General features: G+C 38.8%; 1 protein-coding gene across 9 annotated transcripts in view; it reads left to right on the top strand.

Annotated features, from left to right (window-relative positions):
* The window catches only part of FAM184A (family with sequence similarity 184 member A), a 121,980-nt gene that overhangs the window by 76,233 nt on the left and 26,575 nt on the right, over positions 1–19,172 (top strand). For all 9 annotated transcript variants that reach the window (XR_011258775.1, XR_011258774.1, XR_011258776.1 and 6 more), the window contains exons 7-9: positions 1,333–1,494; positions 3,431–3,552; positions 4,333–4,483. Coding sequence is in view for 5 of the 9 variants with exons in the window: in XM_069599128.1 (XP_069455229.1) it covers positions 1,333–1,494; positions 3,431–3,552; positions 4,333–4,483 (435 nt within the window). In the remaining 4 variants the exon portion in view is untranslated. The remainder of the gene's footprint in view (positions 1–1,332; positions 1,495–3,430; positions 3,553–4,332; positions 4,484–19,172) is intronic.

A 19,172-nucleotide genomic window follows, 5' to 3' on the forward strand; every position in this document is an offset into this window, starting at 1 on the left:
TCACTTTTCTTAAATTCATTCATTTACTGCTGCAAAACACTTTCATGGCAAGCCAGGTCAACACAAAAAGTAAAGAAGAAACAAACTATATAGACTAGGGGAATGTGGCATAAACACGACAGAAAAATTTTAAAACACTGTATATGAATATTATGTACAAATACACTAGTAAATTTTAAAATTTAGGGAAAACTGATGTCTTTGTATGAAAATTTAAATTTCTAAAATGACTCAAAGTAGTTAAACAGCCTGGCCAAACCAATTATATAGCCAGGAAAGAAACTGAAAAGTCCCACATATACTAAGGAGGCACTAGATCCAGAGGATTTTAGAGAATGACTTTTACCAAATCTTCAAAGAGCAAGTAAATCTTAGCTATGAAAATATTTCAGAGCTCAGAAGAACTGAAAGTGCCCAGCTCGTTTTATGATGCTGGCATTCCTTAAAGATACTAACAAGATAGAGTGCTCCCATCACCGCAGTTGCTCAGCATGTCCCTACATCTGCATGGAAAGGAGACAGAAAGTTGGGGACAGGGAATTTCAGGTTAGAGAGGGGTTGAAGGATTTCCAGTTTTCTTTGTATGTATTTACAGTGAGAAATAATCAGGTATTATTTTAAAATTACCAGTTGTCATATCTGTTGAGTTTTAATGGGCTTGGCTGTTTTATAAAAATGAGATGTTTTTGTCATAGCCTTTTCCTGTGAAGTAATTTAAAATATTCTCATTTATTGATTTTAGTTCTCATCACTTGCGGGTATGACTCTGCTTAATTAACACATTGTCTATTAGCTGATTTCAAGAGTGTATAAATTTAACTCAACAGTTTCATGACACAGTTTTTTTTTTATGGAAACACAGAAATCACAGCATACCCTAATTTAAGCTGCATTACCAGCTTATCAATATTGATCAAAATCTATCACTTTTATAAATAGATGGAGAACAGGGCTCAAATGAAATATGTGATGCCATTTTAAAGAGCAATTTTTTTAAATATTTGTATTTAAAAAAATATTTTCCCCCTCAATCTTGGGCATAATCTTTATCCTACTTCAGTTCTTCTTTATAGGTATTTGATTATATGATATAACCAGTAACTCCCAGGAACTTGAGGTATCCATTTATTTACATGGTTGCCATAACAAAGGGAAATATGGAGGTCTTTTCAAAAAACAACAGGTGAAGATTATCATGACTGAGTGCTTCTTACAAATTCATCAAGAAAGATCCACCAGTAAAATTTCATCTAAAGAAAAGACTTTAAGAAACGTGACTGTTTGCTAGTCAGTTACACTGGGATGTATTAAAAGTACTGTATTTACTTGCAGATTGGCCGCCTCCAAGAAATGGTAAGCAAAAGCGAACAAGGTCTTGGCTCTGCCGAAGGACTCATTGCCAGCCTTCAGGACTCCCAGGAAAGACTTCAGAATGAGCTTGATCTGACTAAAGGGAGGCTGAAGGAAACCAAGGATGCTCTGTTAAATGTTGAGGTAATGTCATTATCTTGCTGCTGCTGCTGCTAAGTCGCTTCAGTGTCCGACTCTATGTGACCCCACAGACGGCAGCCCACCAGGCTCCGCCGTTCCTGGGATTCTCCAGGCAAGAACTCTGGAGTGGGTTGCCATTTCCTTCTCCAGTGCATAAAAGTGAAAAGTGAAAGTGAAGTCGCTCAGTTGTGTCCGACTCTTCATGACCCCATGGACCGCAGCCTACCAGGCTCCTGCATCCATGGGATTTTCCAGGCAAGAGTACTGGAGTGGGTTGCCATTGCCTTCTCCGTTATTATCCTACTATAATCTAAACATCAGTGAGGTAAAAACATGATTTAGTTACTCTGCTTAAAGTTTATTTTAAACATCACATTATATATAGTGTATTCGTTTCCTAGGGCTGACATAGCTAAGTACTGTAAACATGGTGGCTTAAAACAACAGGAATTTATTCTCTCACGGTTCTGAAGGTTCAAAGTTCAAAATCAAGGTGTTCCCAGGGCCATTCTCCCTTTTAAACCTCTAAGGGAGGATCTTTTTGCCTTTTCCAGCTCCTGGTAGTCGGGTGTTCCTTGGCTGTTGGCAGCACGACTTCAGTCTTCCCTGTGTTCTCATGGCATCCTTCCTCTGTCCTTATATCTTCTTGTAAGGATACCTGTTGTATTGGACGAAGGGCATCACCAACTCTAGCCTGACTCCATCTTACCTAATTATATCTTCACTGACCCTATTTCCAAATAACATCACATTCTGAGGAACTGGGGTGGTAGGACTTCCACATCTCTCTTTGGAAACACAATTCAACCCATAATAATATTCAACCCATAATATTAATAGTATGCACAGTTCTCTTAACTGATAAGAATTTGAACTCTGGTCTATAGCAACTGAGTGATTCTCCATGACCTGCAGATATTGGGAAAGGTTTGTCTTTCCCCTTCAGGTCTCATGAAGCAGAGCAAATATTTAGACTGCCGTAGAAGACAGAGAAATGAATACAACTAGGAGGACAGTAGCTAGAGATTTCTTACTTTGAGTAATTCTATTCCATTCAACATTGTCTTTGGTGGAAAAAATAATTCCTCGAGGCAGAGTACTTAGTGAAAACGACAGTTGGCTAAGATTGCTAAATTCAGGTTTCACCATTTACTGCTTACTAGCCAGGTCAACAATTTCAGCACCAACTTCCTTCCCATAAATCTGGATATGCTCCTCAACAATGCCACAGCAAGTGGGTGATCCAGAAGGGGTCACTGTGATAACAGAAGCTGGGACCAGCATCTCTTCCTTTTCTGTTGTGCCCTGAGAGCGGGTGCACTGCTGGCAGGGGTCACCGGTTGCCAGTGTTGTCCAGACAGGTCGTGTCCAGCCTCACACTCCAGAATACCACTTGATTTATGCTCCTCTACAGAGATGTCACAGATTTCATAGTCTATTACTATAACATAAACCAATGGACCACTGGTTTGAAGTTACATGATAAAAATAGAAGCCTAAACTTCTCATGATTAATCAGGTCAGTGAGGTACAGTTATAATGCTTAGGCTTTGAATAGATAGCATAGTTTTGATATGAATGGGAATGAATTTTAATAATATATTTGCCTATATAGTGTGTGTTCAGGTGAAGATAATTGAATTCTTAGATACCTATGATATAGAAAGCTTAGGTTATTAATTTAATGCTGATTTTAAGCTTTTAAAAATAACTTGTCAGTATATGAGCCTTAATAAACTATGTCTTGCACAAGGACATTTAAAAGATAAAATGGGTACCATGATTTTATTGTTAGAAAATTGCAAGTAATCGTTATAGATAGCGCTATCAATTATTGTGTTGTAAGAATTTAAAAGTTATAATGCAGGCACTCTCCTTACTTGAAATAAGCAGCAGTGACTCTGAAGACTAGTCCTTATTGATAGCTTTTCTTCTTCAGAGTAAGCTAGAACAGGAGAGGCAACAGCATGAAGAAACAGTGGCCGCCATGAAAGAAGAGGAGAAACTACGAGTGGACAGAATGGCCCGTGACCTAGAGATGAAGTGGACTGAAAACCTTAGGTACACTCTTTACTCTCTAATGTCGTCTTACTATACGCATATGCAAAAAAAAAATGGTTTTCTATTTATATGGCTTACATTATCTCATTGTTAAAGATATAGTAGCAGCATTTTTTAAGAAGCTCTTATTTATTTGGGTATGCTGGGTCTTAGCTGCAGCAGGTGAACTCTTAAATGTGGCATGCGGGGTCCAGTTCCCTGACCAGGGATCAAACCCAGGCCCTCTGTATTGGGAGCACAGAGTCTTAGCCACTGGACCACCAGGGAGGTCCGTAGTAGCAGCATTTTTAATTAATTTTTCCCATGGTTAAATGTAGAGAAATTGAAGTTCTGTTTTTCTGCTTAAATACAGATAATTTTTTATTTCATTTCCTTAACTATATTATAAGTGAAGTGAAGTCACTCAGTCGTGTCCCACTCTTTGCGACCGCATGGACTATAGCCTGCCAGGCTCCTCTGTCCATGGGATTCTCCAGGCAAGAATACTGGAGTGGGTTGCCATTTCCTTCTCCTGACTATAATATAGGTGGAGAACTAATCTGAAGTCAGAGGACTTATTGTTCTAGAAAGTATTCTACCTTCAGTAATTTGATTAATCAGTGATCTTGATAAGTTACCGGTTTACCTTATGGCCCTTAACTTACTGATAAAATAAGCACCTCTTACTCTGAGCCAGCTTTTGAGACAGTTAAATGCTTAGAAAACCTGCACACAAACTAGACTGTAGTTATTGAGAGGAAAAATTCTCTTTACAAATTAAACACATTTATTGTGTTTTAGACAAGAGTGTTCCAAACTTCGTGAAGAGTTAAGGCTTCAACATCAAGAGGATAAAAAGTCAGCAATGTCTCAACTTTTGCAGTTAAAAGAGCGAGAGAAAAATGCAGCCAGGGATTCATGGCAGAAGAAAGTAGAAGATCTCTTAAACCAGGTAATTAATAGTCTGTGGATTAGGGAAGATCATTTTCCTTGACATTTGCTAGCTAAAGAAGTATAAAACGTTGTGTGTTAATTCACTGTATTTTGTTATTTTTTATAGGACTAACTTAAATTTTTTAGGAATAGTGTGCTTAATAATTATGTTATATCTACAGTCCTAAATATTGAGAAGCACTTACAGTTGTTTGGTTTAATATTTGAACTGAACAAATTAAGGATTTTAAATGGAAAAGTTTTAGTTTGAAGGTATAACATCTTTTTCCAAGCCATTAGATACCATTTGGGCAATGGAGGGTAAAATTTATTAGTAAAAGTAATCCCAATTTCCTAAAACCACTTTCTAGAAGTGAGCAATTTACTTCTTTCTCACCAGCAGGAAGTTGCATGCTGTGCTTCAAAGTGACATAAATGTAAGGTGTGGTTTTTCTAAATCTATCTTCTTATGTCAGGCTCGCTTATTTCCAGAGCACCTATAATTAAGTGAATTTGCACATTGTCACTCATTTACACAACTTCTAAATTTATGAATTCTTAAGTCTTCTGCAAAGCCAATAATTAAATAGGACTGACTGTGTGAGTCACCAGTTGATAAGCAAGTGCAGAACTTGATAAGAAGCAGCTCAGCAATTTAGTGCCAGAAATCTACTATTATCTTTCTATTTGTGATCACGATGAATTTCAAAATAAATAGGATAGGCTTTTTTGTAGGATTATTTATTACATAGGTACATACATGCAGTACCTTTCCAGAGTACTTTGAGCCTGCCCATTTGTGACTGGTATTTCCTAGTAACTTACAGTGTTACTCTGGAAAGGGAGTCTACCTCCAGGAATATTTATGAGCTTTTGTGAATAAATTTGAAACCTTTGAAACTCACACAAAAATAAGAAAACAGCTCTTACTAAAAGTTGGTCACCGTGTTAGCATTGCTTATTAGTTACCTTCTCTATACTTTTTTACATCCCTCCTTAGGGATCTAGAGGGACATGTTTTACTGGATAGAGTGGTAACACTCCTCTGTGATGTTCTGTACTTAGGAAGGTTTTAATTTTACCACATAATCCAATTTACAGTTAAAAGGAAAAACATCCTTAAAAGTCTGCCTGTTTTTCAGTCAATGAGGATCTACTGAGCTACACATTTTCTAGCTGGATTTGGCGCTGTAAAGAGGGCACACCGCCTCTCCCACCTGTTTTCTATCAAATTATTTTATTCATTATCCATTTACTCAGATTTCTTCCATGCCTCTCTGATATTCTGGTATCCTTGTCTTGTTTTTGTTTTTTTTTTTGACATCTAGTCTACATTGTTCATTCCCAAGGGGATATAATGCTTTACATCTGGTTCTAGTTCTATGTATTATAATGTATTTTATTACATGTGGCTACAATTTTTGCCAACTTCACAGAAAAAAATTTTAAATCCGTTTTCAAAGGAGATACCATAAATATCAAGGTAACCAAGAATTAATTGCCTCTAAAGGTGAGGCTGTTCTCTACTGCGTCAGGCCATGAGACCATTTCCAAAATTACAACATCTTCCTTTTTCCCCACTTCTGAAATGTGTAGGGCACACACATTACCGTAGATAAGCTGGCAAATAGCTGTTACATTCAGGATTGTCTACCTGAAGAAAGTTAAGAGAAAACTAAACAGAGGATTTCACATTAAAGTAGAGGTGAGTATTATATTAGAGCCTTCAGTCTTTGTCAATATATGAGATGGGACACATTCTTGCAGGACCGGCAGTCTTTTTCATGGAACTTTTTTTTGGACAGAAGACCCTTCCTGGCCCTTTGGATCTTGTTCTGTAGATTATTTTGGATGGTTTCCTAGAGGCTGTGCTCTGCCGCCTGCTCCACCATTCTCCAGCTGCCTGACTGCTGCTCATCCCTACTCCTCAAAGCTGCCTTCCCTGCCCTGCCCCCTCCAGCTATTTCACTCTGTCACCGCGGCACTGCCTGCACCCTTCCACACCTGGGGAAGACAGACCTGGCTTGGGCTTTGTGAAATTAGGGGAGTACAAAGTGGCAAATAGAACAGGAAACAGTTAGGGCCTAGGCAGAGCATCTGTTGCGAAAGGGTATCAGAGGATCTGTATTTTCACGTGTTTAAATCATTTTTGAGTAAGCTGAACACAAGTCTAATTTTTGAGCCTTAGCTTACATGTATTTCATCCTACTTAGAGCAAAGAAGAAGTAAAAGGATTCGTCCTTCACATGGGTTTAATTTAAACTCACCCTCATGGCCTACATACCTGAAAAAATGGACATAGACAAGCATGAGAATTTTATTTTTCTTTAGTTCGATGTTTTTTTACTTTATGAAAACTTCCAGAAGCTTTTATTTTCATTCTGTGCTCCAATCAGAGCCTAACTTTACATCTTTTAGTCTTCCTTTATTATTTCATTGTGTTCTATTTTTTCTATTCAATGATTATACTTTAGTCCAAAACTAATTTTGCTTCCTGGGCTAATGAGTGTACACATTTGAATTCCTTTAAAGTAGAAGAAATACAGTCTTATTTTTCTTTAGTTGAAAAATGATTATATAAATTCCTCATTGATCATATTTTCTATTTGTGAGCCTAAACTGTCATCATTTATTTCTCTATTTCATCTTTTTCAAGGAAGATTTTATTTTGGAATAATAAGGAAGTATGACTTCGTATTCCAGCGCCCCCATTCAGATCAGCGAACTGAGAAATTTGAGAGATACATGGATCATTCAGACATAGAATTATGGAATTCTGTCGTTTAGGTCTGACTCTCCATCTTGAGCTCTGAGACCCCAAGGTCATTTAGCTGGTTGTTGCAATCATATGACACAGTTTTTACCCTCCACATATTTGCAGTCTAATAGGGGAAAGACTTGTGTACAGACCCCTCAGTAAAAGTCACTCTGCTGTAAATGACTTTACAAATGGTCTGGACTGTTAGTTCTGTGGAAGCAGTGGGGTTGGGGCGCCACCAGCTCACCGAGCTGGTTTGCCAGTACCTTCTCAACTCCGTGTTCAGGGTCATCAGGGTCATCGTGGCTTGCAGTCATCCATGGTGAGAGTGTTTACATCCTAGGTATAACAAATGCTACAGATGAGGGCTTCATGTTTCAGAGAGCTGTTAAAACATTTATCAGCATACTACTGGGTAGGAGTATTGAGTTAGAGAAAAGTAATATAGCCAATGTGATTGGGTAACATTTCATTGAGGAGGTCCGCTGTAGTGTGGCTTTTGAATAAGGTGAAGGGGGAACACAAATACTTTTATCCATTTATCAGACATTTATACTCAGTGTATACTCAATGTATCAGACAAAATATACTGAAATTTCCCAGACACTGTAAGGAATACCGAAAAATAACAGGACAATTGGGGAGAGAGATCATTGTGAAAAACTTTGACTTCTAGTCTTGAAAGGTTGTTGTTGAATCACGGCGCCGGGATTCTTGGCCCCCGGAGGAGAAGAATTCAATCCGGGCCAGAGACGAGGCTTGATCGCTCAGAGCTTTTGTGTAATAAAGTATAAAGGAGATAGAGAAAGCTTCTGACATAGGCATCAGAAGGGGGTAGAAAGAGTACCCCGTTGTTAGTGTTAGCAATGAAGTTATATACTCTCCAATGAATCCAAAGAATCTCTGGAGGTTGCAAAGACCTCACCAGACCTACCCCCATAATTTACATTTTAAGATAACAGAATTAGCCAGAAGGTTTAATCCAGAGACTGTCCTCAGGCAGAATACATTGTTATTATATAATCCTTGTAAAGAGCAGGTCTACTCCCATAATTTACAGAATTAGCCAGAAGGTTTAATCCAGAGACTGTCCTCAGGCAGAATACATTGTTGTTATATAATCCTAAGGAGTGTAGAGAAGGAAAAAAAGTCTGTCCTTTCTTCCTCCTTGAGAATTCCAGACCCCTCTCTCCTTGGGGACCCCTAGACTTCTTATCAACCTGCCTAGGAAATGACCCTCTCAGTCTTAGGAGGTCAAAATTTACTCAATAAGCTATGAGATTCTCTCAAAGGGTTGTGGATAGCAGAATAACATGCTGAATTTTTTTTTATTTTAGAAAGCTTAATATTGAAGTGAGGACTAAATGTAGACATCTCAGTATAAATATCTAAATTAAAGTATGTGAAACAGGGCTCTTGAATGCATATGCATCCCTCCATCACCTCAGCCTAAGCCAGACTGCTCCTGCTGGACACTGTCAATCCTTACTGCCTAGCCGTCTAAGCAGTAAGGAATGACCGCCTCCTCTCTCGCATGCTGTGCAGCTGACCACCAGTATTTTCTGCTGTCCTGCCTTCCAGGTACATCCAGATCTGCTCATGTCTTACCACTTCCTCCACTACCCTTCTGTGCTGCACCTGGAACCTATATTTGGTTTCGTTGCTTCTTCTCTTATCTACCTACAAATTGTTTTCCATCCATCAAAAGTGGTACTCTTAAATTATTAATTGGATGGTGGTACTGTAATCTTCAGATCCACCAGTGGCTTCGCATCACCTTTGTAGAGTGCACTCCACACTCTTACTGTGGCCTGCAGGAGCCTCATGATTTGGCCTCTGTCTGCACGGCCAGAGTCACCTGCTGCCACTGTCTCCCTTCGCTTTTTTTTTTTCTTTTTTTTACTTTTATTTATTTATTTATTTATTTTAATTTTTACTTTATTTTACTTTACAATACTGTATTGGTTTTGCCATACATTGACATGGATCCACCACGGGTGTATGCATCCCTTCGCTTTTTACAGCCATACTGGGCTACTTGGAGTGGAGTTTCTGGACCCCATGCACCAAGCTTAATCCTTCTCAGGGCCTCTGCATCTTCCAATGCTTATGGAATCCACCTGCCCCAGATCTACATGGCTTGTTCCTCAATTTGTTCAATTCTCTGCTCAAATCTTTTCTTCAAAACATGGTTGTTTTTGACTGAGCAGGGCCTTCACTTCCGAGCAGGCTTCCTCTGGTTAGGTGAGCAGGGGCCGCTCCCTGTCGCAGCGCGCAGGCCTCTCACTGCAGTGGCTTCCCTGGTTGCAGAGCTCAAGCTCTAGGGCTCATGCACTTGGTGGTTGCAGCCCCCAGGCTCTAGAGCACAGGCTCTGTAGTTGTGGTTTATGTTCTTAGTTGCTCCGTGGCATTTGGGATCTTCCTGGACCAGGGATCAAACTCATGTCTCTCGAATTGGCTGGTTGTTTCTTTACCATTGAGCCCCCAGGGAAGCCCTATGCACAGATCTTAATCTTCGAAAAAGATCTGCCTTGACCACTTCCCCTGAAATAGCCTCCCTTTGTCACTCGGTGATTCTGCCTTGTGTTTCTTCAAAACATTTGTTACCACATAGCATCATATTGGGAGAAGGCAATGGCACCCCACTCCAGTACTCTTGCCTGGAAAATCCCATGGGCGGAGGAGCCTGGTGGGCTGCAGTCCATGGGATCGCTAAGAGTCGGACACGACTGAGCGACTTCACTTTCACTTTTCACTTTTATGCATTGGAGAAGGAAATGGCAACCCACTCCAGTGTGCTTGCTGGGAGAATCCCAGGGACGGGGGAGCCCGGTGGGCTGGCGGCTATGGGGTCGCACAGAGTCGGACACGACTGAAGCGACTCAGCAGCAGCAGCAGCATGGTATTGCGTCTCTTTCCTGTTAGAATGGCGTTCCATGAGCGCTGGTTCTTTGCCTGTGTTACTCACTGCTGCATCCCAGCAGCTTAAACTGTGCATAGTATATAGTCAGCTCGCAGGGGTTGCTGAATAAAGAAAACCTGAGTCAGGGCATCCAAAGAGGAAGTTGTTAAATATATGAAGTACAAATAAGTCCACCCAAATAGGACCCGAATTAAGTTTATTTCACTGAGAATTACGAGAGAAATCATAAAGGAACAAATTTGATGGAATACTTTGGTAAAGGAGAAGGACATGTTAAAGCTGGCCCAGGATTTGAAACATAGATAACGGAAAGATGATCATCTGAGACAAGAAGGTCAAGACAGCTACTGCACCGAAAGGGGATGGGGTGGTGAGTTTGATTTTAGACTTGTTGGTTCTACAGTCACAGGATACTTGGGCATTGTTCATGCTCAGTAGGAAAGAACAATGACATAAATAAGAAATGGAGCATCAAAATCAGTGCTGGTGATCAAGAGTGACGGAAAAGCCAGTTTAAGGCCCTTGCAGAATGCTTTCTGATTGCTAGATGAGTGTTGTCTAATATGGTAGCAACAAGCTACCTATGACTGCTGAGTACTTGAAGTGAGCTTCGTCCAATTTGAGATGTCAGTGTAAAATATATACTGAGTTTTGAAAATTTAATATAAAAAAAATATGGAATGTCTCACTAGCACTTTTTATTTAGTTACATGTTGAGATGCTAGTGCTTGGGATATATTGGGTTAAATATATGCCTAAAAATACTTTTACTTTTTTTAATATGGCTATTAAAATATTAAAGTGACACATGGGTCTCAATTATAGTTCTTGTTAGCACTGGTCTAGACTATTTGGAACACAAAATGTTGCATCAGTTTGGTTCTGTAAGCTCAGTACTCGTTCAGCTGGCTCTTAAGATTTATGTTAGGAAGAAAGAAATGCTCTCTTTAGAAATTGTACTTCTGTCTATTGAAAAGAGATTATATTTTCATCAGTTTTCTGCCCATGTTAAATAAGTAACAATAATACCTCTTAATAAAAGAATGGCTGCAAGCAGATAACTGAGGTAGAGGGGATAGAAAAGGACCCAGAGTTATCACCTCTTCTCAGCTAACTTAGACCATGACCTTGACAAGAAGCCCTAAGCAGTGACAGGAGACAAGTGAAGCTGACCTTGAAGGTTCGGAATCCTCTCCTGAGAAATTAGGAGACCAGGAAACTATGTGAAAGAAACATCAGGGATTCAGCCTGGACCCTGGGAAAAGAGAACGAAGAGATGGAACTGTGATATCTATACCTAGCTTAAAGAAAATGTGGTAAAATACTGGGTAGTTTTAGCTATAGGCTTTTTGTAGATCAGCATGCAGATGACACCACCCTTATGGCAGAAAGTGAAGAGGAACTAAAAAGCCTCTTGATGAAAGTGAAAGAGGAGAGTGAAAAAGTTGGCTTAAAGCTCAACATTCGGAAAACTAAGATCATGGCATCTGGTCCCATCACTTCGTGGCAAATAGATGGGGAAACAGTAGCTGACTTTATTTTTCTGGGCTCCAAAATCACAGCAGATGGTGACTGCAGCCATGAAATTAAAAGATGCTTACTCCTTGGAAGAAAAGTTATGACCAACCTAGACAGCATATTAAAAAGCAAAGCTATTACTTTGCCAACAAAGGTCCGTCTAGTCAAGGCTATGGTTTTTCCAGTAGTCATGTATGGATGTGAGAGGTGGACTACAAAGAAAGCTGAGCACCAAAGAATTGATGCTTTTGAACAGTGGTGTTGGAGAAGACTTGAGAGTCCCTTGGACTGCAAGGCGATCCAAGCAGTCCATCCTAAAGGAGATCAGTCCTGGCTATTCATTGGAAGGACTGATGTTGAAGCTTGAAACTCCAATACTTTGGCCACCTGATACAAAGAGCTGACTCACTGGAAAAGACCCTGATGCTGGGAAAGATTGAGGGCAGGAGGAGAAGGGGATGACAGAGGATGAGATGGTTGGATGGCATCACCGACTCAATGGATATGGGTTTGGGTGAACTCCGGGAGTTGGTGATGGACAGGGAGGCCTGGCATGCTGTGGTTCATGGGGTCACAAAGAGTCGGACACAAATGAGCGACTGAACTGAACGTAGTATGCAGGATCTTAGTTCCCCGACCAAGCATTGAACCCTTCCCCACACTGGGAATGTGTATTCTTAACCACTGGACTACCAGGAAAGTTCCCACCTGCCCCCCGAGTAGTTTTAACGTGTATTGAGTGTGTGTATGTGTATGTGTGTTCTGCAAAATACTGCACTGGGACTGTGATGAAATGCAGAACAGCCTATGCCTTCACAGGCACTAAGGCTCGGAAGACACTTGAAAAATATTAAGAACTTCAACAAAAAAGTCTTACTTCATTTATGTACTCACCAGTAAGGGTATGGTGACCCATCACCACTGCCGTGCCTCTTCTAATTGCTGTTGCCAGGTCTGTGCTGTAAGTCACCCCAGGTCACAGCTTGTGGACCAGGACTTTTGGTTTGGGTATTCCCATGGCCTGCAGCAGTATGAGGACAGAGGTAGTACCATAGGAGTTTAGATTCCAGACGTTCAAGTATACTTCTCTCATAGAAAATCTACAATTCCTATTGAAGAACCTCTGATCTGTAATATTGGTCTAATTTATCAGTTAGTTCAGGAATCCTAAATAGCATACATACTTTTTTTGTCTGATGATACTTTAAAGAATGAAAAAATTATTTCATAAGTAAATGACGTTCATTTTAGGTTAACTTCTAATACGAGGATATCAGTTCAGAGAAATATAAAGAGGTTTAAAAAAAAACAACAACTAAAAAACCCCTTGGATTTTCATAAACTTTGTGAACTCTGGAGAAGTATCTCATTAGTATATAAAGAATATTATGAGTAGAAGAAAGAATAAAGTAAAAAATAAAATTAAAAGTATGAGAGTTTAAACTGAGAAGTTATAGAATAATCAAACAGAAAGTTAATAATTTTTCTCAACTTATTTGTTTTCAGCTCTGTGAACTGTAACCTAAATTAGTCTTAGGGTATTAGTAAATAATTGTTTACCAAATAAAAGCTATCTTTAGTTTGTAACACATTAAGGAATAGTCACATTATGGGGGAAAAGATAATTATATTCCATCTGAAAATTTGATTAATGTCCACAGTAAAAGCCACTTTGCAGTAACTTTCCTATATTATTAATATAAATTTAAAATACTACTTTGTATCCTTGGAAGGCAAAAAAATGAGGCAATTGAAAATTAAATCACATTTTTCCCATATTTAGGGGAGGGAGAGTATGTTTTTCCAATGGTTTATCACAGAACATTTCAATGAGCTAAAAAATGAACTCAGGTCATATATAATTTTATCAAATACAGTCTAAGAAATAGGGTTTAAAAGATACAAAGGCATCTTTTCTTCCTTTCCCCTGAACTTTTACACTAAACCAGATTATTATTCAATCTTTAGCTTTTCAGTGATTATCTCATATTTATTTTTAGTCCTCAAATTATGTAGTCAATGAAATTAGTGTTTCAGTTCTCATCTGCTCATTTCTCGCAAGAGAAATCCTTCTAGAACCTACTTCAGTGCTGAGTGGAATGCTTTAAGACATTATATTGTAGATTTCTGGAAGGAATTTAGAACAGTAATACTCCTTCCAGGTGCTTCAATAGTAACCACTGTCTTTTAAACTGACCTCTGGTTTACATGTACTGTCATCCTTTGGTATCTTCCATAGGTAAGTCTGCAAGCCCGTAAGCATCAGACACTGTTTTAAAGGACTACAGATGATGTAGACTGTGTGTCATAAAAAGTTCTTTTTTGTCTGATTTCTTTTTCAGAACTGTTTTCAACTTACTTGTTTCTTAAGCATATTATAATTAATGTTCTATGTCTTGCTCTCCCTTTTTGTCCCTCTTTCTTTCGCTTAGTCGATTTCTGAATGTTTCCCTTTATTCCTGTGATCTTTTCACAGCGGCACTCTCTGGGGGAAGCTTTGCATAAGTCTATCAACAATGTAAGTGAGCGGCACTTACACTCTGTACACAGGGCATGTTGCAGTTTTGGTTTTGCACCAATATCATCACCGCTTGAAAGCTTTAATTTGTGATATTAAGAAATACACTTTTTGGCCTCGGTAAGATATATTGTATATGGGTAGCAAAGCTTCTAACTTTCAGCCTTTCGTTTGTGTGTGTGCACACATCAGTCACACTGTATTGATAAGCATCATTTTATTTTAAAGCCAAGCAAGATTTTACTTCTCAGCTATAAAATTCATTATTTTAATATTTGCATTGATAGATATAGTAATATTTTGAAAAACTATCAACTTGTTGAATCTAATAAAAATGGAAATAAATGTAAATGTATTTCTTCTTTTGTTAAAGTAGTTTGTTCTTTAAAAGCATAGTATCAGTTGACTTCTTAAGAGTATCAGATAGTTGTGCAGGTTCTTAGATTCAGAATATATTTTACATTTTAATGTTACAATTATTAAAAGATTTAAAGCAAAATGGAGTAAATCCCTTTCCAAAGAATTGGCAATTGGCAGTGCTATTCTTTTACTTATGCACGCTCAAAAATGCAGATATTAAGCTTCAAAGTAATATTCCGTTTAAACAATAATTAAAATTTTTTTTTTACATATGAAGAGAAAAATGAGATTTATTTTCACATCGAATCCATACCCAACTTGTTCTTTAAAATAAGTTAGCAAAGAGGTAAACATCTTCGAATATTTTTCTTGATATCCTAGGGCAGAGATCAGCAAGCTTTTTCTGCAAAAGACCAGACAATAAATATTTCTAGTTTTGTGGGTCATGCAGTGTCTGTGACACCTACTGGCCTCTGTTGTTGTATGGAAGTGCCCATGGGCAATAGAGACAGACTCTAGTGTGCCAGTTTCTGACCTAGAGGAATCAAATCTTGAGTCTAGAGTGGTCCTACGAAATTTTTATATTTCAAAACTGTGTCTTCCTACCTCCTTAATTTCTCTCCACTGTGCAAGAAAATTTTTAACTGTTCTTTATGTTCAACTCTACTGTCTATATGAAAATTAGAAATGCATGAATACATTTAATGCCATTATCTTTAATGTATTTTAAAGTGGTACTCAATGTTGGCAAACCAAGGCTACATTCAGAATTTTTTTTTAATAGTCACATAGAGCATAGTAAGAATTTGGGCATGCTTGCTCTATCAATCCAGACTTTCTGACATGAATGCTAATTGGGATAGAAATAAGAACCCCAAATAAGATATGATTGATTATTGTCAAAAATTATTTGAGTTGTACTTCAAAATACTTGTGACAACACAGTCACTTTCCCCTAAACAGTTATAAATGAAAAGGTGTTCATTAAAATAAAAACAATTTAATTTAAATCTATTAGTAATTGGATGAGAATGCCTTGATTCATCTCCTACAAAAGTGAAATCCTCATTAATTAGTTCTGTTTTGTAACATCATAGTCACTGAGGACGAGCTATTCACTCAGACATCTCCCAAACCAGATGTGACCTTGTCAGTATCATTCACCCGACTGAGAGCTACCCACCTCCTCCACACACTGTTTAGCCAGCCTTCCATGCAAGAAGTTTCCCGCTATATGCTGTCTTGTTCTAAGAGAACAAGTAATCGTTGATGCCTCTGTTCTTTATAAAAACGTGGTAATTTTTTTCAACTAAAAAGGAGAGGATGACTGGAAATATTCTAAGAATATTGTAAGGGCATTAAGTAGGCATTACTGTGGTTCTCAATCAATAAACTCAGCTTACAGGTCTTCTTAGAAAATACCAGAAAATTATGGATGATTCAGTATTTTCCTGAATGGTCATAATTTCAGAAGCTTAAGATGACTTTTCTTAGCCAGGCCCTTCAAAAATAGCAAATTAGAGATTAAAAAGGAAAACAATAGAAAGAATTAAAATATTCAAACAGTTTCAAACATTTTACATGAGCATTTATATAAGTTGTTGACATAGTAATAAATTATTCTACTGTCCTCTACTAGGCCTATGTAGAGGTTTTTAATGTTGCCTTATATATTTGAGGGCTTCCCTGGTGGCTCAGACGGTAAAGCGTCTGCCTGCAATGTGGGAGACCCCGGTTCGATCCCTGGGTTGGGAAGATCCTCTGGAGAAGGAAATGGCAACCCACTCTAGTATTCTTGCCTGGAAAATCTCATGGATGGAGCCTGGTAGGCTACAGTCCATGGGGTCACAAAGAGTCAGACACGACTGAGCGACTTCACTTCCTTCCTTCACTTATGTATTTGAAAGTATTGAACTGAATATTAATATCATGTAGTTTAGACTTTCTAATAATTTATGTTGACCTTTCTTGTCAAAATTAACAAGTATTCTGGCTCAACACAATTCCACAACTCCATACCTGTAATTTATTGAAAAATGAAATTGTACTTAAACATCCTATTTTTCAATTGCTTTTTCTTACTTATTTTTCTTGTTTTCACAAAAAATGAATGAACCCTCTTAAACGAAGCCTCTACCCTGGAAAGCAAGTCATTTTTAAAAAATCATAATTTATAGGACAGCCTTTTTCAAAAACACACAGAATCACTAGATAAATTGTTCACCAGGGAAAATCCCATGGATGGAGGAGCCTGGTGGGCTGCAGTCCATGGAGTTGCTTAGAGTCAGACACGACTGAGTGACTTCCCTTTCACTTTTCACTTTCACACATTGGAGAAGGAAATGGCAACCCACTCCAGTGTTCTTGCCTGGAGAATCCCAGGGACAGGGAGCCTGGTGGGCTGCAGTCCATGGGGTCGCACAGAGTCGGACACGACTGAAGTGACTTAGCAGTAGCATAGGAGAAAAGGCCGTAGGTAATATTACTTGAAGAAGATAGTTGGATTTCCTCCTTGATCTCATGAAATGAACTGAGAGCAGAGGACAAGTAAAAGACCAGGGCTTCAAAGACCTCTCTGGTCATTGCCTTAAGATGCTCATTAAAGAAGCGGCCAGAGTCTGAGTTTTATGAACTCCAGAGCAGTGGTTCTCAACTATGACTGCGTTAAAGTCATCTGAGAAACTTCAGAACGAGAGAGAGATTCAGCCTTCTGATAGACTCAATGAGTATGTGTTTAGATCATTTATTTTAGGGTGTTTTGGTACAGCGTTTGTAATAGCAAAATCAGGTGAGATGATCTGAATTTCCATCAGGAAGGATTAAAGTAATTATAGTGTTTTTATACTTTGAATGATGTGTACTGGGATAAATTTGGCTTTAAGCAGCAGAACACCCAGTTAACAGTGGCTCATGCTGTCAGGATACTTAACGAGGTACCTAGGTACTCTGTGTACCTCTGCTTTGCCATGTTCAGTATGTTGGCCTTGGGACGTCAAGCTGGTCATGTCATAGTTGCAGCGTGGCTGCTACAGCTCCCCTTTCGTGTTCTCGAGCAACTATGCTAACACAGGAGACTCTCCGCTAAGCAGTTTTTAATCGGGAAATGAAATCTCTCCCCCTCCTCCAAATTCTCCACATACTTCCTTTTAGCTTATTAACTAAGACGGGATGATACAACCTTAGAGTTAGGTTACTGTGGCTTTCTTATCCCAGTCATAATTCACTCCGTGGTGCTGGGAGAGGGGGCCTGCCTTCTTGAAGATCAGGATTTTTCATTCAGTTCCTGAGCAAACTCAAGACTTCCACTCGTGAAGAAAGAAAAAGGGGGAGATGGGCATTTGGGAAGGAGGAAATGGTGCCTGCCATTTGCATTATCTGTAGTCATTGTAAATGCCCCCATGCAAGGAAAAACAAACCTCTAAAACCAAATTTTTTGGCCTCCCTAGTGGAGAAATCATTAACCATCATTAAGTAAATCCATGAGTACACTCAGCATGAAGGGAGCTACATATTGTTGATTGTTTGAAAAGCTATAGCAACACCTAAGGATCTTGACACCCTCATTGTTTCATGAAGGAAGTTGATGTTTGTTTCTCTGTTTAAGACATAAGGGATGTTTGTTCCAGCAGCAGCCTCATGGGTCTCTGTTTCAACTACTTTGGACATTAAGCTCTGGTCTCTTGAGGTGTGCTCTGGGGCCCCCAAGTAATTTTTGTCATATCATGCCAGATGTACACTCTACGTGGTGAAAGTCATCCGTCCACCTGTTTACATATAACATAGTTTTTAAAAAAAGCAAAAGAAAACAAAACAGGAAATTAAGAGAGAGATAAGTCGTAAGAGTTTTGGGAGACACATGCCTAAAATAAAACAGTTAACAATTTGGTGCACAATCTTCCAGACTGTTATTTGTCATTTATAAATAAATAGAGACACATACAAATGCAAAAAAAAAAAAAAAAGAGTCTTGGGAGATATCAAAATGTTATAACTGATTACCCTTAGGGATTGGGATTTGATGAGGAAAGGGAAAGAAGGATACTTTCCCTAAAAACTCCTTTATTAAAGGAATTTTTTTCACAACAAACACATTACTTTGGTAGTTAGAAATTATGTTAGATGGTCTGGGCTCAATTCCAGACCTATTTTAATCAGAATAGCCAAGGGTCAGTGGCTGGGCAAGTACATTTATTAAAATCTGCAGAGATGATTCTGATATATAGCCAGGTTTGAGAACCACAGATTACATTTGCTATCTCAGGATATTCTTTGTTCTGAGGATAAGCTATTTGTTTATTTTCTGTATTGTTTGGAGAAGGAAATGGCAGCCCACTCCAGTATTCTTGCCTGGAAAATCCCATGGACCGCGGAGCCTGGTCGGCTACCGTCCATGGGGTCGCAGAGTCGGACATGACTGAGCGACTTCACTTCACTTCACTTTCATTTCTGTAGTAAGATTTTTGTTAGGGGTAAAGAAAACTAGAGTGCATAAGAAACCAAAGGTTGTAAGTAGGACGTACATAGTGAATGGCATATCTCGTGTTGACATCCTATCGTGTCCAGTACCGCAGATTTGATATTTCAGTTTCTGTTTTGAGGGATTTCCACAAACACCATTGCAGAGGTGCAGA

The sequence above is a fragment of the Ovis canadensis genome, chromosome 8, assembly GCF_042477335.2.
Source record: "Ovis canadensis isolate MfBH-ARS-UI-01 breed Bighorn chromosome 8, ARS-UI_OviCan_v2, whole genome shotgun sequence".
Taxonomy (NCBI): domain Eukaryota; kingdom Metazoa; phylum Chordata; class Mammalia; order Artiodactyla; family Bovidae; genus Ovis; species Ovis canadensis.